Source organism: Panthera onca, chromosome B3 (assembly GCF_046562875.1).
Source record: "Panthera onca isolate mPanOnc1 chromosome B3, mPanOnc1 haplotype 2, whole genome shotgun sequence".
Classification (NCBI taxonomy): Eukaryota; Metazoa; Chordata; class Mammalia; order Carnivora; family Felidae; genus Panthera; species Panthera onca.
Genome location: NC_138344.1, coordinates 64757472 through 64785214, shown reverse-complemented (window position 1 = coordinate 64785214; position 27743 = coordinate 64757472). Strand labels below are relative to the sequence as shown.

General features: G+C 39.8%; 2 protein-coding genes and 1 pseudogene across 12 annotated transcripts in view; 2 read left to right on the top strand and 1 right to left on the bottom strand.

Annotated features, from left to right (window-relative positions):
• Positions 1 to 27743, bottom strand: part of LOC132669294 (uncharacterized) — a 609352-nt gene that overhangs the window by 505136 nt on the left and 76473 nt on the right. For 2 of the 5 annotated variants that reach the window (XM_081795889.1, XM_081795890.1), the window contains exon 2: positions 4674 to 4726. In XM_081795889.1, the coding sequence (XP_081652015.1) occupies positions 4674 to 4726 (53 nt within the window). Of the gene's footprint in view, positions 1 to 4673; positions 4731 to 11009; positions 11090 to 12011; positions 12094 to 17000; positions 17103 to 27743 lie in introns of those variants that run through there. The other 3 variants (XM_078448476.1, XR_013556249.1, XM_078448475.1) reach the window with 3 other exon arrangements.
• On the top strand, positions 289 to 26036 carry TMCO5A (transmembrane and coiled-coil domains 5A). Of its 7 annotated transcripts, XM_081795888.1 has the most exons (13): positions 9931 to 9973; positions 10530 to 10574; positions 10660 to 10777; positions 11584 to 11733; positions 12200 to 12323; positions 12995 to 13045; positions 13764 to 13835; positions 16578 to 16634; positions 17036 to 17095; positions 17524 to 17588; positions 18959 to 19016; positions 20748 to 20788; positions 24851 to 26036. In XM_081795888.1, the coding sequence occupies exons 4-13, from the start codon at positions 11645 to 11647 to the stop codon at positions 25047 to 25049; spliced, it is 816 nt and encodes a 271-aa protein (XP_081652014.1). In that variant the 5' UTR covers positions 9931 to 9973; positions 10530 to 10574; positions 10660 to 10777; positions 11584 to 11644; the 3' UTR covers positions 25050 to 26036. The 7 variants fall into 7 exon arrangements, with proteins under 7 accessions (XP_078304600.1, XP_060474972.1, XP_060474974.1 ...); XM_078448474.1 differs by lacking the exons at positions 9931 to 9973; positions 10660 to 10777 and adding an exon at positions 289 to 317; XM_060618989.1 differs by lacking the exon at positions 10660 to 10777 and having other exon boundaries at positions 9900 to 9973.
• On the top strand, positions 21160 to 21257 carry LOC144616786 (small nucleolar RNA U13; annotated as a pseudogene).

Below are 27743 nucleotides of genomic sequence, written 5' to 3'. Positions count from 1 at the left end.
ACCCAGACACCCCTACCATTTGTATTTATTGAACTGGAAATTTCAATACCTTAGACCAAAGTCATAAGTAACAGGAATTTCAGGTACCATTATAGGCATTACAGAAAGAGGAGGAGGCTTTTGAGGATGGGCCATGTATTTATAAAATTCCTAACAATATTGGCAGCCTAGCACTATACACTGAAATGCTCTTCTTCTATAAAACTGATGTTTCTGACCAATGTTATCAAGGGAAATATTTTGAGTTTTTCTTTCGTTCTTTTTTTTTTTTTTCAGTCAACAATGATGAATTTGATCCAAAACATGGCTCAAACCTTGTGAGTAAATGAAACGGTAGCTTGATGATCTTCAGGTCATACTGCTCTGATACATTTTTTGGTAAACTTTATATGAAATTGCCTATAGCCAATGAATAAAATAAAACTGGCAAGTTGTTGCAGAATATTAAAGCTGAATATTTCACATCCAGCTTTGTTATGAAACCTAAGTAGAAATCCTAAAGTGACAACTTCTCCATTTTGAATATTTTGCTTGGAAAAAAAAATAGAGGAAGGTGAATCTGCTACCATAGGATTGGTAAAAAAGCTGAAATTTAATACATTCCAAACTAAACATCACTTATTAATTGGGAATTCAAAATATCACTGAATTATAGAACTTTTTGGAAAGTGAACAAGGAATTGAACAGGGATGCCATATGTAGCTTGACTCCAGACAGCACAACTGCAAAGCCAATAACATGCACTTTCACCCCCAAGGACCTGAGAAATAAGCAGAGACAAAATATTCAAGGCCTTAAAATTTAGCTGTGGGAAATTTACTGCAGCTAAATAGAGAAGAAAACAGCTGATCCCATGGGAAAGACATAGATGGCAATGTAGGGTGCAATTAAGAGCAGTGGCAAAGCTATTCACCATTACTATTTGTTTAATATAGTCACTCTGAGCAAAGGTAGCTGCAACAAGGAAACTGTTCTCTCTACCCAGGTATCTGGGGAATTCAGGGATTTCCAGCACAAAGACCCATCACTTGAAGGACGATGTGACAGAGGATTCAGAGAGATTGGTTGTCTAATGGACAGGGGAATAAATTCTCCCAGAACACTCCCTGTTCAAACCATTGGAAATGGAGGCGCCCTTCAGATCATCTGTATGCCTGTTTCTTTTTTCCATTTTCAATTTATAATAACAATAACGACCTAGACATAGGACATTTCCTGGGCTTTAATGACTGTCTGAGGTTAATGGCCCTCAACTACACCTCAGGCCATCAACCCCTCCCAGCCAGTCATCAATCTCCAGGAAATATCCTGTTCCAGGGTCATTATTGTTTCAATATCAACTATACCTTAAAAGCTTTATGGATTCTGCAAATACAGATCTCTTGCCAATAGAGGTTATAAAACCTGTTTAGAATTCCGAAATTATCTTGAATTTGACCTCTCAGAGATGTTGTGTTCAAAACTAAAATCGGCTTAAGAAAACATTCACCTTTATCTTTGTTTATTTACATTTTCACAGGAAAAAGGTCTATTAAATATTACAAGGCCTAAACAAAAATCAATGAGTATTAGAAGAAAAAAATAAAATTTAAAGATGAGCACCCTCTCTCCAGAACTGTAGCATAACCCAGCCTCTGAGAACACTGTTATTTGTGAAATAGCTCCCTAAAATGCTTTATGTGTTTAAGTGTCACCAGACAATACCCCATGCATAGAATTTTCAAAATATATCCCAATTCTAAAATCTCATTTTTCACTTTCATAAAAAATACCCCAGTTTATACATTAATATTATTATAAGAAGCATTCCATCCCCAGCAGAATATTCCACATGAGGACGAGCTGTTAAAACAGGGATAAAATACAATTTCTGGAAAGGGCAGCTATCAAGGTTCTGATTCGGCAGAAAAGGGGAGGATGGTAGTCCAGAAAGCATTTGAGATCTAGAGAGCTGGTATAGACATAGGAGGGGGACAAGGCAAGTGATTAGAACCAAGGAAATCCAACAAATGGCAATAGGTGCACTCTCTGGTAAGCAGGCAGACCATATACCCATGAGGACTTGGGCAAGCAGGTCTCTGGAGAGAGGTAGAAGCACTGGATGGGCCCACCTTTGGGGAAGAATTTAGGGTCAGAAATCTGTGCATCAGGTTCTGACAAAAATAGAGCCTAGTTGCAGGAGAAGTCAGAACTGTGTTCCCAGGTAGGTTTGTGACACAATTCTAGACCCTGAAACTGAGAAAGAAAATAGGATACTGGTCACAGGAATGATATACAAGCTTAGGTGATAGGCTGGGAGCAGAGAGTCAAGAAAACAGAAAGGGAGGCTAGCTGTATTCTACATAAGTTCGATCCCTATGATCAGCGAGGGGAGTGGTCATGGAGCCTGGCACAGAGCTAAATATTTATTTTTTTTTTCAACTTTTTTTTTTTTTGGGGGGGGGGACAGAGAGAGACAGAGCATGAACGGGGGAGGGGCAGAAAGAGAGGGAGACACAGAATCGGAAACAGGCTCCAGGCTCCGAGCCATCAGCCCAGAGCCTGACGCGGGGCTCGAACTCACGGACCGCGAGATCGTGACCTGGCTGAAGTCGGACGCTTAACCGACTGCGCCACCCAGGCGCCCCTAGAGCTAAATATTTAGAGGAGAAAGTCAAACAGGTCACATACAGCTATCCATTCTAATATCCCATTTTGAAAAGGAAAAAAAAACTTTTCTTTGAAATAACACTTGAAGATTTTACTCTAAATCATGTAACTGTGAAAACTGTAAGGTATCAGGACTCAAAGCAGAGAATAGAGGAAAACAACCACTTCCCAGAATTTCCAAAATTAACTTCTCATCACAGGGAAATGAATCTTTTAACTCAAAAAATGGAATGATGTATTATTGTTTTCCTACTAATCTATTATAACATTTTCTATAAGGACCAAAGTTGATATACTAATTGGTACTGGAATATTTTAACAGTAAAATCAGGAACGCAGAAGACAAAAGTGAATTTGAAATAGATCCTAAGATAAGGACTTGAGTATCAACAGTTTATTTGGAGAACTTCTTAGATGACTCTTAAACTCCTCACATACTTTTAGAATTACTGTAGAGCCAAGATTGGCAGCAAGATTTCTTCAGAGGGCTGTGCTGTGTCTATACCCACAATGGGGTATACACCCCTCCCTAACCTAGTGAGATGTGAATTCAAAGGGAAAGATGGGAGGACTGCTTCTCTTTGCCTCAAGATAAATGAGGTAGGGGTGCCTGGGTGGCTCAGTCAGTTGAGCATCTGACTTTAGGTTAGGTCTCACAGTTCGTGGGTTCAAGCCCCACATAGGGCTGGCTGCTGTCAGCACAGACCTTGCTTTGGATCCTCGGTCTACCCCCCCATCCCTTCCCTGCTCATATTCTCTCTCTCTCAAAAATAAATAAAAATCATTTTAAAAAAAGATAAGCAAGGTAAGTTGAAAGATGACTGCCCCCAACATGTCCTTGTCTCCATTCCCTGTGGATATGTTACTTCACATGACAAGGGTCTTGAAATGGGGAGATTAACCTGAGTTATTTAGATGAACTACAGGTAATTATCAGGGTCCTTATAAGAGGGACACAGGAAAGTCAGAGTGAAAGAAGACAATATGATCACAGAAGCAAAGCTCAGAGAATCAGAGAGATTTGAAGATTATACACTTCTGGCTTTTAGGTAGAAGGAAGGGGCCATGAACCCAGGAATGCAGTTGGCCTTTAGAAGCTGGAAAAGGCAAGGAAAAAGATTCTTTCCTAGAGCCTCCAGAGTAAGGTAACCTTGCCAACACCTTGATGCTACCCACTGGGAACCATGACAGCTTTCTGACTTCCAGAACTGTACAATAATAAATCTGTGTTGTGTTAAGCCACAAAATTTGTGATTTATTTTAGCGACAATAGGAAAATAATACAAGAGAAGGGTTTTTGTGAGCCCATTAGGAGATCTTACTAAGCGTCCTTGAAACCTTAGGGAATAGTGGAGACGACTGTCTGACTGTCATCTAGAAAATCTAAGGGTATGATACAGGTTAGCTAACTGCTTTGACAACAGAGTAAACAAGTGGGAGCTGGCCTATGTTCCAGAGCCTGTTTAGACAAAGAATATGTGACTGTGTCTGCCTGCACAGGATTGTCTTAGGTCTCATTCCTGAGAGCCACCTACAAGGCCAGCTTCATGGACATGGAACTTGTCCAGTCACACAAGGAGCTGCATTCAAAAGGAATCTATACTTGGTTTAATGTTCTGCTGTCACTGGCTTGAAATTCTTAATAATTTCTGAGAGAAGAGTCCTGCATTCTCCGAGTTCTACATAGACTGAACTCAGCTCACAGAGTTCTACAAATTATGTTGCCAGTCCTGGCCACCTAGAAGGGCAAGTGATCAGCAAAGTGAAGCTGGCAGGATGATAAAAGTCTTAGTGACCGAGGGAGAAGCAAAGGAACGACTGGTTTAGACATGCCATGGTCCAGGTCAAAGCTACAGATTCCAGTTATGTTGTGACAATGTTTAGGCAACCTCCAACAACTTCTTTAAAGCATCTACCAGAGAAAGCATCATGTCTAAGTTTCAAGCAGGCCTTGAGGGACAGAGTGCTGGCACACAACAGAATCAGTGAAGGAAGGACTTTCAAGTCCCCTTTCCTCTTTTACCTGGTAGGTGTCTGAATGAGTAGCTGGCCCAGTAGAAAGGTGAAGTAGACGTGCTCCCTGTGGAGAGAGATGAAAATCAATAAGCCCCTTCCCCACTGCAATCTTTCCACCCACCGCAGGCAGAAACCTCCACTCCATACCAAGTACAGAATTTTGATTATGACATGGTAGTGGATCCTTTGATTATTGAAGGGGAACATTGTTTTGTGACTGAAAGCAACCAGAAATTGTCATGGGATTTGCACATGTCTATTTAGGGGAAGAATTAGCCCCAATGAAAACATTTTAAAAGAACAATGAGAGGGACACCTGGGTGGCTTGGGTGGTTAAGCGTCAGACTCCTGATTTCAGCTCAGGTCATGATCTCAAGGTCATGGGATCGAGCCCCTTGTCCAGCTCTGCACTGACAGCGCAAAACCTGCTTGGGATTCTGGCTCTCTCTCTCTCTCTCTGCCTCTTCCCTGCCTGCTCGCACATGCTCGCTCTTGGTCTCTCTCTCACTCTCTCTCAAAATAAATAAATAAACTTAACAAAGAACAAGGAGAAACCAAACCATCTACAGATTGCAGTTATTCAAAGCAAGGGTTACATAAGTTACAGTGGAGGAGTTAGGGACAAAAACTCTCTCATTGCAAGTGTGGTAGACATCATTCACCAAGAAGATTTAATATTGCCCTTATAAACCAAACATAAAATAACATAATATTAAAAACTCTAATATGCAATTTCCAGTGGGGTAAAAAATGCATGATAAAAACTTGAGCCTCCGTTCCAAACAGAAACATAAAGTATCTCCCCTGAGATGGCTGATCATAATGCACAGTATGGACAAGCACTGGCGGCTTCTTCCTCCCATCCATCCTTCACTGCCCCAGAATTATCTTTCTCAAATATGATGACCATGTCACCCTTCTACCTAAAAGTCTCTAATGCCTCTTGGGGTGCTTCAAGATGAAACCCGACATCCTGAGCACAAGTACATGGTGCTCCTCTGCCGACCTAGCTGTCCTTTGCCACATGTGCTTTTAGAGCACTAATCCCCAAACTTTAGTTACTCACATTCTACCTTCACAATGTTTGTGACATTCATCTTCCCTCAGAGTAACTGTCTACTTACTATTTTTCTTTAAACCAAGTACTATTTTTACTCAAATAAATTTATTCTCATTCAAAGCAATGTCTCCAAATCAAGGGTTTTTTTTTAAGTTTATTTATTTATATTTTGAGAAAGAGAGAGAAAGCACGAGCAGGGGAAGGGCAGGGAGAGCAGGAGGGACAGAATCCCAAGCAGGCTCCGCGCTGTCAGCACAGAGCCTGATGTAGGGCTCAATCCCATGAACTGTAAGACTATGACCTGGGCTAAAATCAAGAGTTGAACACTTAACTAACTGAGCCACCCAGGCGCCTCTGTAAATCAAGTTTTAATGTACTACTTATAGCTTTACTAAATATTATCACTATTTAAAATTAATTTTTAAATTCAAAAATGTTACCTCTGTGTCTCACCTAAATCTATCAGTCACACAACCCACTGTTCATGTCACACACATTGGGATGTGCTACTTTAGACAGAAACTACAGTGAATTTTTACCCTTCAATACTGAGCATACTGTGCCTTTGAACCTGTTGTTCCCTCCTCTTAGAGTAACCTTTCTATTATCTATAATGTTTCTCTCTTCCTTTAGGACTCAACTCAATCCAAAAGGCACCTCTCCTTTAAAGCTTCCCTAAATCATAAAGTTAGATGCTCCCCCTGTGAATTCCAAAGCAATTTTTATCTGCCTGCATTATAACATTTATCACACTGCAGAGCCTTATGAAACTGAGAGTACTCTAGTCATCTTTGGGTCATCCTGTTACCCACTTAGATGCTCAGAAAAATGTCTGCTAAGTAAAGGAAGAATAATGAATTATAGAGCCAAAGATAAGCTACACACAAGCCATTTATTGTATAAACATTCGAGCATAGTATTACTTCTGCTAAGTAAAAGACATCCTAAAATCTCAATGTATGAAAGACCTCTCTGTAATTATCAGAAGGGACCAACAAGCAAATTTAAAGGTATTCCCAGTACACGGCAGAAAGAACAAAGAAGAACTGAGAAGGGAGTATAGAATTATATTAAATTTCAATGTAAAATTTTTACAAAAGTCTTCTTGCAGAGGTTCTAGTTATCCTTTTTAGTAATCTTCCATTTAACAATCACTTCCTAACTGCAAACTTTTTAAATTAAAGCTAGAGAAGCAAATTTAAAATAAAGCAAAGGGTTATGAAAGCAGAGATCAAGCATGGTTACTTTAGAAGCAATGACCTCACTGAAAATGAAAATTATATCACTAATATGTGAAGTACTCAGAATAACTGCTCCTAAATACCAGCACTGTGTTATAACTGAGGAAATGCCCTTGTCCTATTACACTTTCCTAGGCTTACAGAAGAATGAACCAGAAAATGTTGAGAGATGCGGTATCAGGTTTGGCAGATTTTTTAAAAATCTGTTTTAATCCCAACAAGACATTTAATCTCTCTTGTCTTTACTTTCCTCATCTGTAAAAAGCAGTTGACAGATATATTAATGAATAGGCATTCAAAACCGGTAAAAATATAAGTGTACATACTTTAATACTCTGGTTATACCTGAAAAAATATAATGACTCTACAAATATATTCTCTGAAGTGCTGTTATTTAGGCAAAGAGAGAACAACCTGAATGTTCATCAATTTGGTCACAGTTAAGCACTTGCTGAATACCTGATGTAGAGTGACTTGCGTCCCCCCAAAATCATACATTGAAGTCTAAATACCTCGTACCTCAGAATGTGACTTTATTTGGAGATAGGGCCTTCAAAACAGTAACTAATTTTAAATGAGGTCATTAAGGTGGGCCCTAATCTTACATGACTGACATCCTCATAAGATGACATTACAACACAGACACACACACACAGAGATGCCCATGTGAGGACACAGAACAGACACAGCCATCTACAAGCCCAGGAAAGAGGCCTTAGGATAAACAGCCCTTCCGACACCTTTATCAGGACTCACAGCCTCCAGACCTGTGAGAAAATACACTTCTGTTGTTAAAGCGTCCCTGCCTATGGTACTTTGTCATGGCAGCTCTAGAAAATTCATATAGGTACTCTCCAGGCCCTCAAGAGGAGATAGGTATGCAAAAGGGTAAACAGTGTGGTAAGAAGGTTAGGATGAAGCAGATTATGAATGTTATCAACTCAGCACAATTTCATGTAGTGTTTGAAATTATAATTACAGAGAGCATATAGCAACCTGGGAAATGTTCATACAAATTATTAAGTGAAAAAGAAAAGTACCACAGTGTATCTATTCTATGAAAACTATAAAAAAGGGTTTAACAGGCAAAAATAGATTTTGTTTTAAAAGAAAATACACAACCTTTTGCCGATTTAAACTACCGCAGTTTACTGGATATTAAATAATGACAATATTAAGTATTGGTACACTCTCTTTCTCTCTTTTGCTTCACATTTCAGTTTAGTTCAAGTTTCTGCTTTTGAGAAAGCTATTCTGAGAAGGATTCTGAAAGGAAACTGAAAGAGATTTCATGAGCCTAAAGACTGTACAGAAATAGTCACTAAAAATAAGTAAGGACATAAGGAAAATAGTGTACTTGATTCTGTATTTGAAAACTGATCTAAAATGAGGTTCTAGAGCCTTGCCTGGCTATGAGCCTCAAAACCAGGCTCATTTATAAAAATATCCAAGAAGATTTTGCCAAAGTAAAGTGAGGACAAGTGAGATGAGCAAAAGAAATAGGTCTCTCTCCCCGGGAAGGGGCAGAAAGAACAAGGGCCCAGGCAGTTTCTCAGGCTTATGCACCTGACAAGACCCCTCAGAGTAGGAGGGTGAAGCCCCAGCAAAAAGAGCCCAAGTGCCCAGCCTGTCAAAAGAGGATGTTTTCACAACAGATTTCCACATAAACGCCACTGCATCCCTGGCAGCAATGCAGCAAAATCTGCGTCTCTCTGGCAGCGACTCTGTGCAGGTCAGGGTGTGGCCTGGAAAAGTTAAGGTGGTGTTAACAGCTGCCCTAAAGCTGCATTGGGTGTTAATCAAAAGCCACCTCCCAAATAGCAGGAAGGCTTCCTCAAGGACCTTAACCTGCCCCCAAGGCCCTGTTTTTACCTTGATTTAGCAATTCTTACTAGTGGCTATCTGTTGTCTTCCTCCCACACAAGGCCCCAAGCTTGGGGTTCTGCTGCCCCTACGGGCTTGCCTTTGGTAGCCCCTCAAGGAGAAAAGCTCCCCAGGAAGGAGATAGAGCTTTATTTTTATCCTAGTTAAAGTCTCTATCCAATACATTAATCGCCAAGATAACCTTGGTCCAGGGCATTTCCTGAAGAAGCTATAACCAGCTGGGGTTAATGAACTCTCCCTACCATTAATTCCTCCGAGAGGCCATTGGCCTGAATTGTTACTTAATTACTCTTCTGTGTACAGCTTCATAAAGCAATGAAATGCCTTCTTTCAGGAAGAAGGGAGATGGTAATGGGGGTCATCAGAGGCCATTAATTTTACAAATAGTTTGTTAGAAACTACAGTATGTTAAGAAGTCACTCTGGCCCACAAATCAACTCAATGCAGTCCTTATTAAGTCAAGATCTGAAACTTCAGGTTTCCGTGACTTGCACACATAAAAAGTTACAAATTGTGCCTAATCTGGCCAAAATATACATACCAAATAAAATCAATTTACTCCTGTTTTCTGTTGATTGTGTTATCCCTTTCCACCCCCAACACACACCCTAGAGTGTAAACTCCATAAAGCCAAGTGCTTTGGGCTATTTCGTTCCCATTCTGTCTCCCTCGTACTTAGAACAGTGCCTGGCAAAAATAGGTGCTCCTTCCAAGTTTCAGTGTTTGTTGAATGAATGAGTAGTTAGTTGACTACATTATGGGATTAGGCTGCTGGTGTTAGGACCCAGAGTTCCCATATGAGTCAAGCTTGGGCAAGGAAAGTGCTCAATCTGCTAGAGAAATGAGACAGAAGCTATCCCTTCAATCTGCCTAGAAATCAGATCCATTGAAACTACTGCCACCAAAGGGAAGACTCGGCTCTGAACTTGGCACAAATGAGGAGAAACCATTGCCATCCATCCTATTGTAACATACTGCCCCACCCATCCTATGTCAAGAGCAGAATTATGACCCTATAGAAGGTTCTGAGATTCTATTGGATGGTTCCAGTGGGGAAAGATTAGACTCTTCAGAAGCTAATAGACTAGAGCAGAATCCAGAAGACCATACATCAGAAGGGAGGTAGACTTTATTGGAGAAAAGGAGGAAACTAAGTAGCAGAACAAGCCAAATTATTTACTCCTGCTTGTTTTTTCTGAGTCCTATTTAATACCAAAGATCTTAATATCTGGAGATTCTTGCAGAAGCCAGGCTAGAAAGATTATTTTCCAGGGCAGTTATGCACATTTATCTATGCACATGGGGCTTAAGAGAAGCACCTGGGCATAGAGAAAAGAAGATATTAAGAACAACTGATAACATCTATTGATGCTTACTGCCACGTATACATTTCCAAAGGGTTTTGTGTTGGTGAACCATCTATCTGCTGCAGGATGTATATTGAATTTTCCAGCATTATCCCTCTATCCTCACTGTATCCTTACTGAGGCATAAGCATATTCATGGGCAGAAGAATCAGAAAGCTAAGTTTCGTTATGGCCAAATTATAGGAGTGGGAGGGAAAAAAACCAGTTAACTTAATTTTGTTCCTGTCTTTTGGGACTCTCAGCTAGTTACTGTGTTTTATAAATGGACCCATTTCCCCAATTCATTACATACATCTCTGCTGGTATTTTAGGGAATCTACAATGGAAGAACACAAGGACAATCAGCTAGACTATGAGTAAGTAGTCCTGATTATGCAAAGTCACATCCAAGGACCAAGGTATGAAGCAGGTCTGCTACTGATTCCTCCTTTCATCTTCTAGTCTTGCTCTCTCCTTCAGCTCCTATCCATCTGTCCTCCACTGTACTCTGCCCCAAACACCCCTTGGCCTCCTGAAGTGACAGCCATTGCAAAGCCCCCATCCAAGCCAGCCCTTCAAGGTAGGAATTTCTTTTCCAAAACCATCCCTTGTGCCTACTCAATACATATGCCCATCTACCTATCTTATTTCCAGTTAGTGATTTTAGAGACAAACCAATTAATTAAATGAATTAATTCATTCTCAAGAAAACAAAAAGTTTATTGAGAGCTTCCCATGTGCCAGATACATTTCTAGACTACACTAGCATTAAGTTACCATTATTTCATTCAAATTTACTTCAAAAATGATACCTGCATTCTTGAAAGTGAAAACCTGGATTACTTCTGTGTGTGCTCAATGGAGTGACTCCCATAGGATATTCTCAAGCTTTCTAGTAGGCAATAGCAGAGAAATTTTCAGTTGAAGGGAGGTAGGAAAAGACTGAAGCCCTAACTGCTGGTGGAAACTTCTTGTGGTTCTGCATAAACCTATGTCCAATCATAAATTATGTACCAGCTTCCTGACTAAATGTACTTGATAAAAGTGTACTGCATGAGCAGCTTTTGTGAACAATTTGAAAATCATTCTCTCCAATGCAAAAGGCTATTTAAGGAAGCAAAACTTCTCCTGGAACCAGAGTGGAGGTGCACTATTATACTGAGCACTCTGGCCAAGAAAGACCTCCTTTGCTGAGTTAAGAATTATTGAAACAAATTGTGCAGCATAATTAAGAAATGTAATTTCCTAAAAATGAAAAAGGAAAGGTGTGCTCCCAAAAATAGCCAGGCTAATGAGTTATATGTCTTCTAGATATCCTTTTTGGCCCAAAAAATTAGTGATCTTAAGATAACTGGCCCTTATTCATTTTGGGGGCTGAGCCTACAGGTCAGAGAAAGTGGAAATCTTAAGACTGGTCCAGTCAAAGAGGAACATTAACAGTTTGAACATGGACCTTGAAAGGGATATGCAGAGAATAGATGAAGCAAATCAGGAACTTCTTCTCAAAATCCAAGAGAAAGAAAATGAGATTCAGAGGTGAGTATTGGGGTTTCATGTGGGAAGTTCCTAATCCAAAGAACTGGGAGGAGCATCCAACTATTGATTTCGGCTCAGGTCATGACCTGAGGGATCATGACCATGGGATCAAGCTCCTCATCAGGCTGTTCTGACAGCATGGAGTCTGCTTGGGATTCTCTCTCTCCCTCTGTCTCTGCCCCTCATACCACTTAATTTCCTTCTCTCTCTCTCTCAAAATAAATAGACATTAAAACAACAACAACAAAGAAAATCCTAAAAGAATGAAAGATACTCACCTGAGCTGGAAGTACATTGGGGTGTTTGATGTGGTAAATGGGGGAATCGTACTTTTCTTGTCTTTAAAGAGATTCTGATCCTAAGGATCCAGGAAAGAAAGGGTTTCCAACTTTAGATTTTATTTATTTATGTGTTTTATTATTTCTAAGGCTGTCAGTTCCTCATAGTGTGTGCTTGCATCGTCCAGGATGGAAGGTGAGATTGCTCACACCAGAGACTTGGCTGAAGATGAAGAATGGGAAAAGGAGAACCACACCATGATAGAGAGGGAAAAAGCCTTGCAGGAGCTGGAAGAAGAGACAGCCAGACTTGTAAGCAAGAATTAGGGAACAGCTTGGCGTTCCTGGGTGGCTCATTTGGTTAACTGTCTGAATCTTGACTTCAGTTCAGGTCACGATCTCGCGGTTCATGAGTTCAAGCCCTGAGTCAGGGTCTGCACTGACAGTATGGAGCCTGCTTCGGAGTCTGTCTGTGTCTCTCTGTCTGTCTGTCTGTCTGTCTGTCTGTCTCTCTCTCTCCCCCCCCCTCTCTCTCTGCCCCTCTCCTGCTGGTTCTCTCTCTCTTTCTCTCTCTCAAAATAAATCAATCAACTTTAAAAAAAGGTTTAAAAAAGCAGGGAAAAGCCAACTGATAGGGTTGATTCCTCCTCACTGTCAGAAACAACAGTTTCCCCTTTTTACATACAAAGTATAATCAACTCAAAAGTCATAGCAGAGTAGGTCCTTGCATGGAAGGGGATGTGTGGAGGGTAGGGTGTCTCTGGTAATATTTAATATTGGGAAGCCGGGGATGTGGTCATCTCAATCCCTGGGAAGTTGGTGTGTACGTATGGAGATCAAACCACAGGTCCTTTACCTGACATTATGCAGGAAGGTACAGTTACTGTAGTAAAATATCACTGGGGTAAAATAAAGAACAGTCAACCAAATCAAGATGGTGGTACACAGATGCACATTTAAACTCTGCTTCGTCCTCTCAACAGGATAGGAAGAATGAGACTCTGGTCCACAGTATAGAAGAACTTCAAAGAAAGGTGACATGGGGCTTTTGTGTTCCCTGGTGTCCCCACAGCAGCACCACTCATCAGAGAGGCAAGGGAGGGCAAATAATCACAGAAGATCCCACATGTCAGAGAGGCCTGTGCTGGGCGTGGGCACTACTACTAATCCACTCTCCTGAGGCTGAGTGTCATGACCAAAGTGCCATGGATTATCCCTGCAAGTGTCAAATTGAAAGGAGTGGATAGGGCATCCCAGGTATTCAGTGATCCCATAGGTTCTTCATTCTATCACAAGGAAATTGCTTCCAAAGGGATTGACTGGGACCTCTGTGGTGAGAGGTTAATTTTGCTTTCAATAGAGACTTTTAAAAACACTTAATTCCTAAAAATTCCTTCTTTTTTGTCCAGGTATTCCCTCTACCTCAACTGGTCAAAATACAGTGGATTTCTTTATGATTCCCCTACTTTCTGACCCATGCCCACAGGCCTGAATAATGTGGCATGGATTAGGGGTTCAGGGAAGTACTCCTGCTTTGAGCAGCTTTGGTGGCCAAAACTAGTGAGAATAAATGGAGGTAGATTAAAGATGTTCCCAAAGACACCAAGTATCCATCAAGGGACCATTTCCTGGCAGCTTTGATATGGGCCAAGTTACTGTCTCCTACATATCAGAGAATGTCTTTGTCTGCTATATTTTTTTTATTTGATATATTTTTTATTTGAAATGTATCTTTTCTGTTTGAAACCACAGCTTACAAGGAAATCACATAAGGCAACCAAGTGTGAACAAGAAGATCTAAAAGGAACCCCAGAAGAGTCAAAGGTAAACAAAAAAGCAATCTCGAATGGGTTTGGTCTGCGTGACCAGGAAAACAAGTCTTTAAATGGAAACAATTGTCAAAGTTGGGATAAATTCTTTGTAGTTTCAGCCATGCCAGATTAAACCTGGGCTACTAAATGCTGAATTCTCCCCTGCCCTTAGTAAGGGCTTTCACTCTGAAGCCATATATTTTATTCTCTTTCCATCAAAAAGAGGGCACAAATGCACAAATACATACATAACATTGGAGGTAGTTGAAGTCCCTCATTTAAATCCCAGACCCAGAGGTACTTAGTGTGATATATGAAGTTGAGCAATTTAATCAGTTCCTCCCAGCCTCAGTTTGAAAACTGAATGAAATTGTGTATATAAAATATTCTTTTTTTGGAGTTCTAAAACATTAAAAAGTCACAATTTTAAGGTGATTATTTAAAAGTATGGCAGAAGCATATGCATGAATTCATATAGAGGCAGAGTTTGGACTTGTAAATCTACTGTGTGCTAGGTAATTTACACACCCTGTCATTGACTCCAATCCAGCAAAGGATTCATTCAACTGGTCATTCAAGTATATAGTGACCTCTAACTGCTAAGTGCATCATACAGGGCTTACCATTTCCCTAATTGTGTTTCACAGTTAAGCACCTGAGCACAACCATAACCCATCTGATCAAAGATGCAAGATTTAGAGATCTTTTTTTTCAGAAGGCAGATTCAATTCTTATTGATAATTTCTGTAGGAATATGTCCTTGTCCTTGCCTTATCTAATTTTTCTTTGCTTCTTTTTATGATGTTTAAGTTTTTTTTTCTTATTTTTTCTATTTTTTTTAGAAATCTCTGCACCCAGTGTGGGGCTCCAACTCATGACCCTGAGATCAAGAGACACGTGCTCTTTTGACTGAACCACCCAGGCCCCATCTTGCTTTTTTTTTTTAATTGATACTTATTTTTATATATGTCATTTAAAAACAAGTAAATTAAAGAGCAGAAAAACACACTGTCCCTATCTTTCAATCTCTTTTGCTTCTTAAGCCCCACATTTAAGCCCATACTTAAGCCCATACTGTGTGTATGAAGACTCAGAAGATATAGACACATTTAAAATAGAAATCGAAAATGAAAGAATAGAGAATTACTGCTCTATGTTCTGGTGGCCAAATTAGCATTGATAGACATAAAAAAGAGGAAGTCAAAGCCTTCAAGTAAGTTGTTTGGGCATGCCTATCCAGGACACTTATCTGGAAAGAAAGAAATCAGGAGCCTGTGTGTACATGGGGAATAAACTTGAGCTAAGACTAGAAAGGAGCTTAAAGCTCCTTGATTATCCTAGCCATAAAACTGCAGAGATTAGAAGACTGATTTTCTTCCTTCTTCTGCCCAAAACAAGTTTTGCTAACAGCAAGTCTGCCCGAATCTAGCGGTGACACTTTAAGTCTGGCTATGCTGGCCACATCAGGTGAGCTGATTGTGACAGACTCCAGACAGAGAGTTCCTGGCACAACAGTGGCCATTATTTTCCTGGCAGCCATCAGCCCAGCCCTAAAGAGTATTATTAATGCTTTGAATCATTCCCTTTTGTCCACCTATTTTGAAGAATTCTCACGTTGTATCTCTAACTCTATGAAATATACATTATCTCTTTTGCTTCTGTTCCTCTTGCATGCTGGTGATCAGTTCAGCAGTTTAATAGGACACCTGACTCAACTCCTTGTGACTCAGGCCACTGTCTTTAAAATACAGCCCATAGCACCTTTGGCTGTCTAGCCCTAGATGTAATTGACTGGTGGGGAAAGGAACTGTTAGAAGAGTCCAAATGTGAAAAAAAAAAAATGGTAGCTCAATGAAAGTGGGAACAATAGAGCTGAAAAGGGAAGAGAGGAAAGCCTGCAGTATGTCCCCTCTGCCTACAGAATATACCCCAAATGCATCTTTTCCTCTCTACTACTATTACACCGCCCTTTTGCAAGCCACCATAACCCCTCACCTGGATGCTAAAGTAGCCTCCTAACTAGTTAGTCCTCCTGCCTTTATACTTAGACCTAAACAGTCGACCTTCCACACACAGAAAAGATTATTCTTTAGAAAGAAAACAAGCCAGGGGCACTTGGGTGGCTCAGTCAGTTAAGCGTCCGACTTCAGCTCAGGTCATGATCTCAGTCATGAGTTTGGGCCCCGCATTTGGCTCTGTGCTGACAGCTCGGAGCCTAGAGCCTGCTTCGGGTTCTGTGTCTCCCTCTCTTTCTACCCCCTCCCCTGCTCTCTTTCACTCACTCTCGTGCGCTCTCTCTCTCTCTCTCTCTCTCTCTCTCAAAAGTAAACAAACATTAAAAATTTTTTAAATAAATTTAAACAAGAAAGAAGACAAACCAGATTGTATCTTTACAACTTTAAGCTCTCACCTGGCTTCTCACTCCAATTAGAATAAAGAACCAAACTCTCCAGAAGCTATAAGGGCCTATTGTAATCTCTTACATGTCTACCTTTCCCCACCTCATTTCATTCTTACCAATTGCCCCTAAGCTCCAGCCACTTAACATCTTCATACACACCAAATTAGTGCTACTTCACACTAGATTCAATTCAAGTGTCCTCTCATCTCAAGGTTGAATCCCCTCCATTAAAAAGACATCTAAAATTGGTCCTGACGCACTTTAACCACCTGTGAGATAATGTTCGTGATCCCATTTCAGAATGGAATCCTGCTTTTACCTGGCTGAGTTACCAGTCTCTTTCCCTTTCTATAGGCTAAGTTAAAACAGCTGGAAGCTTCCTGTGCAGACCAAGAGCAAAAGCTGACAAAGGTAAACGACAATAACTTCAATGTTCCTTCTCCCACAGTAAGGAAAACTTGATCTTTGGTCACAAGATTTGAAGGAATGTATTACATCATATCAATACAGTCCCCCAGATTACCTTCTCTTTTCACATTTTTTACGGAATATTCTCCATAATCTATACCTTCTATGAATTAGTATCTATTTTTCTCCCAACTGTCCCCAAGTAATTTCCATCGGGACTGTAAAGTACAGCCTGTTCATCCACAAAAAAACAAAAAAGGCATGATTTCATACATACAGCAAATACATATTTAGAACAATTAGAAAAGCACATTTAAGGCCTGGGGCCTAAGAGGAAACAAGTATACTACTGTTCTTATAGCAACTTACTGAGTAAAATTTAAGACTGAATTTTGACTTCCCAGGTAATGGAAGACTACACATTTGTGGCACAGCTCTGTGAAGATCAGGCCCTCTGCATAAAGGTACAGTTTCTCTGTAAAGGGATAGTAATGCGTTTGTTAAGGTACAGGATGAAGTGAAACCAGGCTTTTCAAAGAACACTGCAACAATTTTAATGCTTCAAGGTGGCATTACAAAGGCCTTTAGGGAGGATGACACTCTACCACTAGAATCATTCTATTACTGCCCTCATCTCCAAAGCTCTGAACTCTTAAATTAATAATGAGCACTTTCCCTGTTTATAATCCCAATAACCACAGGGACCTGCCCAGTGGTGAAGTGCAGTAAGAGATCTGGAGTAGTAGGGGGCTGGTGGACTGGGAAAGGAGACAAAATGGCAGTGGGAATACCAAACATTCACATGACAATGCTGTAACACATGGTTATTAACAGCAAAAAGCACATAAGGCTTCTAGCAAGTAACTGTGGTTTCTTTTATTTCTCTTCGAAGAAGTACCAGGAAACTCTGAGGAAAATAGAAGAAGAACTAGAGACTCGGTTCCTTGAGAGAGAAGTGTGAGCTTTGGCAAACAAAGGAACATCCTGGTTTTAGTGGTAACTCCATCTCAGCCGGAGTCAGAGCAAACATTTCTCTGATCAATTCCTATTTGGAATTCAGTGAGCCCCAACACCACATAACTTTCCTCTCTGTTAGCGATCTTGTTGACCCCCACTCAACCACATCTATTTAAAAATGCAGGTCCTTCTCCTATCTTTCTTAACAGACTGCAGAAACATACCTTCCTTCATAATTGTAATCACATTGTCAATTATTCAGGTTTATATTAAGGGCAAGAACATGTGCTTTAAAAACGGTCAGGTGCCCGGGTGGCTCTGTCTGTTGAGCATCTAACTTGGGCTCAGGTCATGATCTCTGGTCTGTGAGTTCAAGCCCTGCATGGTACTCTGTGTTGACAACTCAGAGCCTGGTGCCTGATTCTGATTCTGTGTCTCTCTCCCTGCCCCTCTCCCAGGTGTGCACTCACTCACTCTCTCTCAAAAATAAACATTAAAAATTTTTTTAATAAATAAAATAAAGTACAGTAAAATAAATAAAAAGGGTTAGTGGTCTGGCACCCTGATAAAATGGGCATTCTTTAAATTTTATAATAAAGGTCTTAAAATTAATACTATCCTCACTTCCCCAAAATGTATGGAAATTCAACCATACGGGATAGGCATGAAACTAATCTCCAGACATAAACTAGGTCAATCATATTATGAAACGCAAACTGTATACTATATTAAACTATGAACATTAAAATTAGAAATTAGAGTAAGAGAAAAGCCTCCCCCCCGCAAAAAAAAAAAAAAATACTCCTTGAGTATGTCAAGAGTCTAAATAGTGAGAAACTAAAACCAAAAACCTCACTTCCATTCCCTGACCCTCTTTAAAATTTAAATCTTAATTCACTTGGGAAGTATATCCATGTATTAAATATTTTGGAGTCTTGGGATTAAGAGAAAAAGACCTAGGCTTCATACAGCCTCTAAATAGGCTAGTCTACATTGTGGCCTGGGGGCCAGGGCACCAGGACTTAGAGGTCCTTACCCCTAATGGACACCTTCAAGTCTCCTGAGATCCTTTCTGAACATTAAGTATGGCTTCATTACTAAGCCAAGATTTTAGAACAGGACTACCCAATGGAATTTTTTGTGCTATCTAGTATGTAGCCACTATGCACCTATTGAGTACTTGAAAGATGGCTGTTGTGATGGAGGAAGTGATTTTTTTATTTTCATTAAATGTAAACAGCTACGTAGCCATTGGCTACAATACTGGACAGTATAGCTTTAGAATATAAAACTTTTTTAAATAACCATGATGTAATACGAACATTTAAATGTACTTTATTCAATTCCCACCTTGGTTCTTTCTCTCCTAGATCAAAAGTCTTGAGCATGAATTCTGCAAGAAAAAAGTGTAACAGCCAAAATAATAAGGTAACCATTTCAGTCCACTTTCAGCTTTTCTCAGGGTCATTACCTTCAAGGGAGTTTCCAAAACACTATAAGCCACCAGACACATACCAATCTTCTCATGTGCATTTTCCAAGAATAGTAGGACACATAATTCTAAAGCATTCCAACCCTAAACATACGAAGATGCTATGGGACAATGGTCTCTCTTCTCTCAGAGCCATGCAAATGACTTGTTCTCAAAGAAACTAGCCTCAGACCTCACAGAGTTTAGAATGGAAGCAGGAAGAAATATTAACTGAAGGAACATTCTTGTGGAGAAGAGGCCAAGACAGGACACATATACCACTCCTCCCATCTCCCATAATCACAATGGTCTTTCCTGGTGATCCCAACATGATCCCAAATTTCTCACTACACAGAGCACCAGGACATATATCAGAATTAGCCCATGAGTTAAAACATGAGAAGTCATTACTTCTTTATGTAACAGCTTCAGTGTCTGTTCATATTTAACATCATGATGTCATTAGCATATATGCAACAGTCTAAAGGACACAATTGGATTTAGAGCATCCTCTTGGCCTGCTTCGTGTCTTGTGGTGGCAAAAAGATAAACTTCCATTAGACTTTAATTTTGTAACTTATATTGGCTTTAGAGCCAAAATTGACATTCACTAGAAACTTTTTCATTTAGATAGTCTTCATAATTTCAAAAAAAGTAAGTATTTTATTCCTAAAAAACAAATATCAACAATCATCTATTGTCGTTGGGGTCATCCAGATGTTTGGATATGTATTAGACCATGTTCACAGTGACCATGGTTCCCATTATTCGGAACAAGTTATTTTGGCCCCAAGCTTGCATATTATACAACAACCAACAGCAACAACAAAACTCCTGAAAATAACTGGACTCCACCTCTCTAGAACCAAGCTTGGCATGCTCCCTGATGTATCCCATCATCTATTCTCACTGACTAATCAAAGTATTCCTTCTCACCACCTATCAGAGAAAAAAATCTTCCTCAAGATTACCAGAGTCCCATGATGGTTCAATGACCTATGATGTCTGAACAACCTTTACAGCCTGCCTGAGCAAATGACCAGCTGGCATGCTGCTTAATCTCACTCAAGCTAGGGAACAAAATTCGTAACGCAGAAAGTTTCTTTCTAATTCCAATTCTGTGAGCATCATTTTCACAATTTTAAAATGTGATTGTACTTCTTCATTTTTATCTCACAAGCAAGCTAAAAGGAAAATGAAATAGCTGAGAAAATATTTTGGAAGAGAGATGCCACAGAAATCCAGGAAATATCCTCATCTTTATATTTTTAGAACTCTTAAAACTTCTCTTAGAATACATTCGTGTGGTTTTCATAGCCTGTAAACTTCTTTAAGGGTTACTGGTTAAGCAGGAGGTAAGGGTGTAATGTGGATTCAAAGGACCCAGGTTCCAAGTCTGGCCCTGCCACTTATTAGCTGTATGACCTTACATACGAAAAAGGGCAACCTACCTTGACTTTTCAGGCTTTCATTCATTTCTATCAATATATTAAAAAGTAATACAAAATTACACATACATACAAGCAAATATATACGCTCGTCTCTGAAAATTCCATCTGTTTATGCATATAAAAAATTGCAAAACATTATCTAAATATAACATTAACTAATGGCTCATTGAATGTTATTTGACAGTGAATGGTAGATTCCAGAAATTGCTTATTTATTAATGTCTTTCCTTCTTCCAGGATGATTCTCTCCAAAACAAGGGAACTTGGTTCTGTAAAAGGTAAGGAGACACCTTTGAGTAAACTTCCTGGAAAATGGGGAGTTTCATTTAGCCATCCTGGCAGACAACAAAGTCTAGACAAGGAAACCCTTGTAGACATACCCACACACATACCCCCAGAGTGAAGTCAACAAACTAGTGTCATCGATGACCAAGTTTCTCACTTCTAAAGTATGACTTCCTCATCCCAAGGCAATCCCTAATCTCAATTTTCCAGTTTTAGAAGCTAATAGGCTAGTAGTAATCAGAAATAAGAACTTTATTACCTAAGATAGATGTGGCAAATCTCATGCTTATTCCTTTTTCCCTTTAATGATTTGAATTAGCTTGATGGATCTGGTTCCCCAATAACATCAAGATTGGAAATGGGGATCCTTTTTATGATTCATAAGATGATTGGATTTTCACACTATTTTGTGAGATGTGTCCCCCGCAAACTTAATACAATGTCAACATGTTACATTAGAAATACTAGAGAATTGTAAATCCATGTATACCCCTACTTAACAGCAAATGAGAGAAAATGATTATGAAAGAGAGATCACACTCAACAGTACCCAGAACATAATTCCTCAAAAATACTTGTTAAACTGAGTAAGAGCTCAAGATTCAAACAACCAAGCGGATATTAGTCCTGAGGGAATCACTGTGATAGCAAAGTAAAATTGGCACTCATGAAGCCCCTGCATTTGTAAGAAAAGGTCAGATTATGTTCAATATAATTTATTTAAGAAGGCAAAGAGAAACATATATTCAAAGTGGCATGAAATATGATTTAGACAGAGTTCCATCAAAATGGTTAACGTAAAACTATTGATGCTTAAAGGTCAGCTTCAATTGTCTGGAAAATTTGCTCAAGGGGGATACCCCTTCATTTTACATATTCAGATATCCCTAAATACAATACTCCCTGAAAGCTAGCAGAATTTCCCTAGAACTCCAAGGCTGCCTTCGCCTATAATTTGACACCAGTGTTTAGTGTGAAATTACCCGCATGGGCTCCCAGGGTAAGAAGTAACTGCTTTAAAAGAGGGTTGGTATCCTGAAGAGAATCTGACAATATCCTAAAAGTCTAGCTCATCATATCAAACTAGAAGGGTCTTTCTCTTGCTCTGCTCCAATATCCTATGGGGCACTGGTATATCAGGCACTGACTCAAGAGATAATAAAGGTAGATTATGCCTAGGATTTTCTCTGGGAATAACATCCCAGAACTTTCTTATGAATACTGTATTCAGCTTCAAGGAGAATACTAGGAAGAGATTTGTAAACATTTTCTGATTCTAATTCTGACCAAGATGCTATACTATAATGGATCCTAACTCCTATCACCAAGACCAATTATTGATGAGGAACGGGCTGTTTTTGACTGGTGGATGGAGGTAGGTAGTGAATTGGTGCTGCCTCAAGCAGCAACGTAGCACAACTGGATAAGGGTTACACAGGAAAGGAAAAAGTAGAAATTTGCTTGTGCAAATCATAGTAAAACCACAAGGTCAAAATAATTCATCAGTTTAAGAAAAAAATCAAGACCACTATAAGGGGAATTTACAGAAATTCATTAGGAAACATTAAAAGTAACATGAATGAAAGAAGAGAAATATAGTGAGATAATCATAAATACATCAATTCTCTTCAAATGATAAGCTCATTTCAATTCCAACCAAACTGCCCAAAAGATTTTTCATTAAATTTAATAAAATTATTCTAAAAATACACTGGATATAGAAGAGTAAGTAAGTCAAAAATAACCTGGACAATTTTAAAGGAGAGCAAAGAGTGGGGAACGTGCCCTTCCAGTTATGAGGACTTACTTTAAAGCTACATTAATTACAATAGTGTAATACTGTCACAGGAATAAAATCAACCAATGAAATAGAAACAAGGCGTATATGGAACTCTGATATGTGACAGTGATTGTATGTCACAAAGGAAAAAAATAATTGTTCAATAAAGGTAGGGGAGGGGTGCCTGGGTGGCTCAGTCAGTTAAGCGTCTGACTCTTGATCTTGGCTCAGGTCATGATATGAGTTTGAGCCCCATAGCGGGTTCTGTGCTGACAGCATGGAGCCTGCCTGGGATTCTCTCTCATCTCTCTCTGCCCCTCCCCCACTCACGTTGTCTCTCTCTTTCTCTCTCTCTCCCTCTCAAACATTAAAATAAAATAAAATAAAACAAAATAAAATAAAATAAAAAGGTAGGGTAAAAATGATTATTCAGATGAGAAATAATGAGATTGGATCACATTTAAATACACACACACACACACACACACACACACACACACACACTATATTTAAAAAGCAAGGCCAGATATGTTAAGGACTAAATGTCCAAAAAGAAAAAAAATCTTTAAAATTGACATTAATTATCTACTGCCACATAACACATTATCCCAAAACTTAGTGTCTTCAAACAACAAACATTTATCATCTCACAATGTCTGTGGATTAAGAATCTGTGAGCCACTTAGCTGGGTGGTTCTAGCTCACCATCTGTTATTAGGTTGCAGTTAAGATGTTGGCCAGGGGCACCTGGGTGGCTCAGTGGTTGAGCATCTGAATCAGAGCCTGGAGCCTGTTTCATATTCTTTGTCTCTCCCTCTCCTCTCTCTCTCTCTGCCCCTCCCCAGCTTGTGCTCTCTTTCTCTGCAAAATAAACAAACATTTACCAAAGAAAACTTTTTTAAGATGTTGGCCAAGTTAGAGTCATTAGAAGGCTAGACTGGAGGATCTATTTTCAAGGTAGCTTACTCACACATCGGACAAATGTTGCTGCTTGTTGGCAGGAGGTTTCAGTTCCTCCTTACACAGTCCTCTCCACAGGACTGCTTATGTATCCTTCCCAGCATGACAGCTGGCTTCCTCCTGAGAGGAAAGAGGAAGCTGCAATGGTTTTAGTGTGTAATCTAGGAAGTCACACACTGTCACTTCCATGATACTCTATTCTTGAGAACCAAGTCATTAAGTCCAGCCCACAGTACAAGGGAGGAGAGTCTCTTAAAGGGCAGAATAGCGAATAATGTGTGGACATATTTTAAACTAGAATACACTGCTAGTAGAAAATAGGAACATCTGTTAGGACTGGATGTAGGGAATGGTTTTTTGAATAAGACACAAAAACACTGGTTCTAAATAAAGATCAATACACTAGACTTTATTAAAATTAATAACTTTTGTTCTAACACCTTAGAGAAAATAAAAGTTATAAAGTAGAGGGAAGATATTCACAATACACACAATGGAAAAGGACTGATATCAAGATCATATAAAGAACTCCTACGGGGGCGCCTGGGTGGCGCAGTCGGTTAAGCCTCCGACTTCAGCCAGGTCACGATCTCGCGGTCCGTGAGTTCGAGCCCCGCGTCAGGCTCTGGGCTGATGGCTCGGAGCCTGGAGCCTGTTTCCGATTCTGTGTCTCCCTCTCTCTCTGACCCTCCCCCGTTCATGCTCTGTCTCTCTCTGTCCCAAAAATAAATAAAAAACGTTGAAAAAAAAAATTAAAAAAAAAAAAAAAAAAAAAAAGAACTCCTACGAATCAATAAGACAAGCCCAAACAACCTACTAGACAAATGGGCAAGAGCAGACATGTAAGACCTATGAGCAGATGTTCAGCATCATTGTTCATCAGGGAAATGCAAATTAAGACCATTACTTTACACACATTTGGCACAATTTTTTAAATCTGATGATATCAAATGTTAGAGAAAATATGGACCCACAGAAACACATACCCTGCTGATGGGTTACAAATTGGTGCAAAACACTTTGGAAAACAACTCTGCAAAACAAAAAAATAAAACAAAATATAAAAGAACAAGATCATTTCAGCCAGTGATAAACACTAAAAGAAAATCAAACATGGTGATGAAACAGAGAATACCTGGCTAGCCAGAGTATGGGAAGGAGCTGCCTTTATAAGGGGTTGTTGGTAATGAAGACAAAAATTAGTGGGAGACATCTGAAGATCAAAAAGGAGCCAGACATGCATTTAGGCATAAGTTTGATTTTGTTCCTGGTTTCCTAACCTCTGGTTAACAGTTTCTTGACTTTCTCTTTTCAGGTTTTTTCAATATGTCTTTTCCACCACCCTATTTTTCATCAGACTGCTGGGCTACTTGTTTTTCCACATATGTTTTATAAATCCAGATCTCCTTATCAACACACTGCCCAAGATATTGAGCAGGGGCATTCTGTGGAAGCTAAGATGCTTCCTCTTTCCATCTCTCACACTTGAGACAGAGGACATGTTACCCCACTGATACATAAGAAATAACCTTGAGCAAAAGAAGAAAAGTGGTGTCTGAGTCTGTAGACTAAGAGACGGCGGAATTTGCGGAGGGAAGAGGTTTCCTTCAGCTTTTCCCTTCAGGTCTGTCTACTTGATTATCTTCCATCTCCAGTTGTCTTTCCAAGATTGATCTTGCCTAGTAGAAAGCTCTGTCAACAGATTTCTAGGACTACAGGATAAGCTAAATAGCACCAGACAGTAAACAAACTAGACTACTTGGGAAACAATGTCATAGATGCTCAGCAAAGTTAGAATTGATATATTCTTCTAGAAAATCTTTAAAATCTGAGAGACTGGATCCCTGCAATGCAGAAGATTGCTCACTACTTATATTAGAACTCTTTGGTTATAAGTGACCTTAACTTAAGCTAATTTGTAAATTTGCAGAAATAAAGGGAGGGGGGCAGGGGTATTGCCTCATGGAACTAAAAATCTGCAGTTTCTGGCATGGCTGGGTCCAGGAGTCTCAAAGCAATACCACTGGGATTTCCCCACTCTCTCTTTGCATTGGCATTCTCCTTTTAGTGGAAAGATAGTGCCAACAACCTAAGTCCCATAGTACAAGATTAGCAGCCTTGGTAGAATGAAACCATCTTTTCCAATAGCTACAGCAGACAATTTCAGAGAAACTGCCTTAGCTGGGGTCAAGTGCCTACCCCTGCCCCAAACTCAGTGTGGCCTAAGGAATGGGAGTGCTCTGATTGGTCAAGCATGAATCTGTGAAATCACATTTCCAACCTCTTATAAGGGATAGAGGAGGTTAGGGGGAAAAGAGTTAAGGAAGTTAACTCCACCTAAACTCAATGGAATGTGTTTCTGTAAGAAAAAGGGCCTCTCTTCCCTCAAAAAAAGAGAAAGGGATACTGAGCAGGCAAAAGCAGATGCCCATTTAATCACTAATTTTAGCTTTACATGTAAACAACCAACTTGATCAATTAAACAAATTCTTAAAGCTATAGCTCACTGCATGTGTCTTCCTGCCAATAAGAACCACAACTTCTCAAGATCATAGATTGAGGTACTAAAAAGCCATTGGAAAAAAACAAACAAACAAAAAAACACCTCAGTTAAAAAAAAAAAAACAGGTACATAATTAGGTTTGTAAGGCTAAAGCAAGGATTCTAAACTAAATAGCCTAAGACTATAAACTGCTTCAAAACTTGGGATAACATATAATCAAACCTCTTATTTTTCCAATTAATTGCTGAAGCATCCACGTGCCTTATTAACATGATATATTCAAACTCCCTCTTGAAGCTTCCCGAGCCTCCTAAATTCTCCAGAGCCTTGACAGCATTGAAATCCAAGAGCAAGGAAGGGTCATTCCGCCTTCCACACCAGCAGGGAACTAACATAAAAACCCCTTAATTCATTGCCTCTTGAGGCCACACAATGTCAACACTGACAATTAGTCCTACACAGGGTGATCAAATAATTTACCCTCCAATTTGAGACACATGTGGGGTGCCTAAGTGGCTCAGTCAGTTGAGCAGCCAACCTCAGCTAAGATTATGATCTCACAGTTTGTGGGTTTGAGCCCCACACCAGGCTCTCTGTTGTCAGTGCAGAGCCAGTTTCAGATCCTCAGTCCCCCTCTCTCTGCCCCTCCCCCATTCTCTCTCTCTCTCTCTCTCTCAAAAATAAAGTCAGCATTAAAAAAATTGAGACACATGTGATAATAGAAAAGGTCACCTTTAATTATGCCAGGACAAGAGAAATCAAACAGAACCATCTCAACAGACCAAGACCTAAGATTGCCTCATGTGCAGTCTAAGGCCCTGCACAGTGTGTTTTGCTGAATGAAGTACGTCCTATGCTTCAGTGTTAAGTTCAGCCAAGGGTGCCTATGCTTAAGGTGCCAGTGCCGGAGTTCAAGATGCATCTCTCCTTCTATTCCTATACGGAGCCCTCTGTTCCAGTGTCAAGTTTCTAAAGGACCAAGATTGATTTTAGTTTTTGCCAGCCTCACCCTTGCCTGCCTAGGAAACCCTTCAGTCTAGGAAGTCAACCTACTCTCAGGACACCCACAATGGTTGGGTGAGTGGGAGGTCAGGGGGCCAGTCTGAAGTCTCAATACTCAAAATACCAAGGGAGGCCCCAAGGAGCACACCTTCCCTTCCAGGCATTTTTCAGGCTTTTCTGGAACGTCTGCCCCTAGAGAAGAGAAACGTTTATTTACTAAAGTCAATATTCAACATGCCATTCTTTTCTACAGTCAAACCTGGGTTTTCTAACTTAGTATCAACTGGTCTGTTTAGGCAACATTTCTGTACACCTACATTTTAAAAATAATCATTCCTCAAAATGACGAGGTCATATTGCTCAAGATTTGAGAGCAGAAGGAAAAGGAAGAGAAATGAGAAAAGGAAGAAAAAGAAGTTAAATCCCTAGTTTTGTGTAGTGTTGGGGACATAAAGACATACCATCTGTCTTTGGGCAGGTGAAAAGAAGAGACAGATTATGTGCATACATGATGAGTCCCACAGCAGAAAAACAGAGGAGGGAGTAATACCCCATGCCTATGTCCAATAGGAGGGGACATCAGATCCAAGGATGATGCCAGCCTGAGAGAAAGAGTAAGAGGCCAAGCACTAAAGCCGACCATGTGTCAGCAAAACCGTTCTGCTGAAAAGCTAAAAACATCTTTTACCCTAGATGGATATTT

Excerpts from the sequence above, each read along its gene's own strand:
- TMCO5A (XM_078448474.1), top strand. Across the intron at positions 17,589-18,958 it reads CGGTTCCTTGAGAGAGAAGT|ATCAAAAGTCTTGAGCATGA; the intron begins GTGAGCTTTGGC and ends TTTCTCTCCTAG. Across the intron at positions 20,789-24,850 it reads GGAACTTGGTTCTGTAAAAG|GTTTTTTCAATATGTCTTTT; the intron begins GTAAGGAGACAC and ends TTCTCTTTTCAG.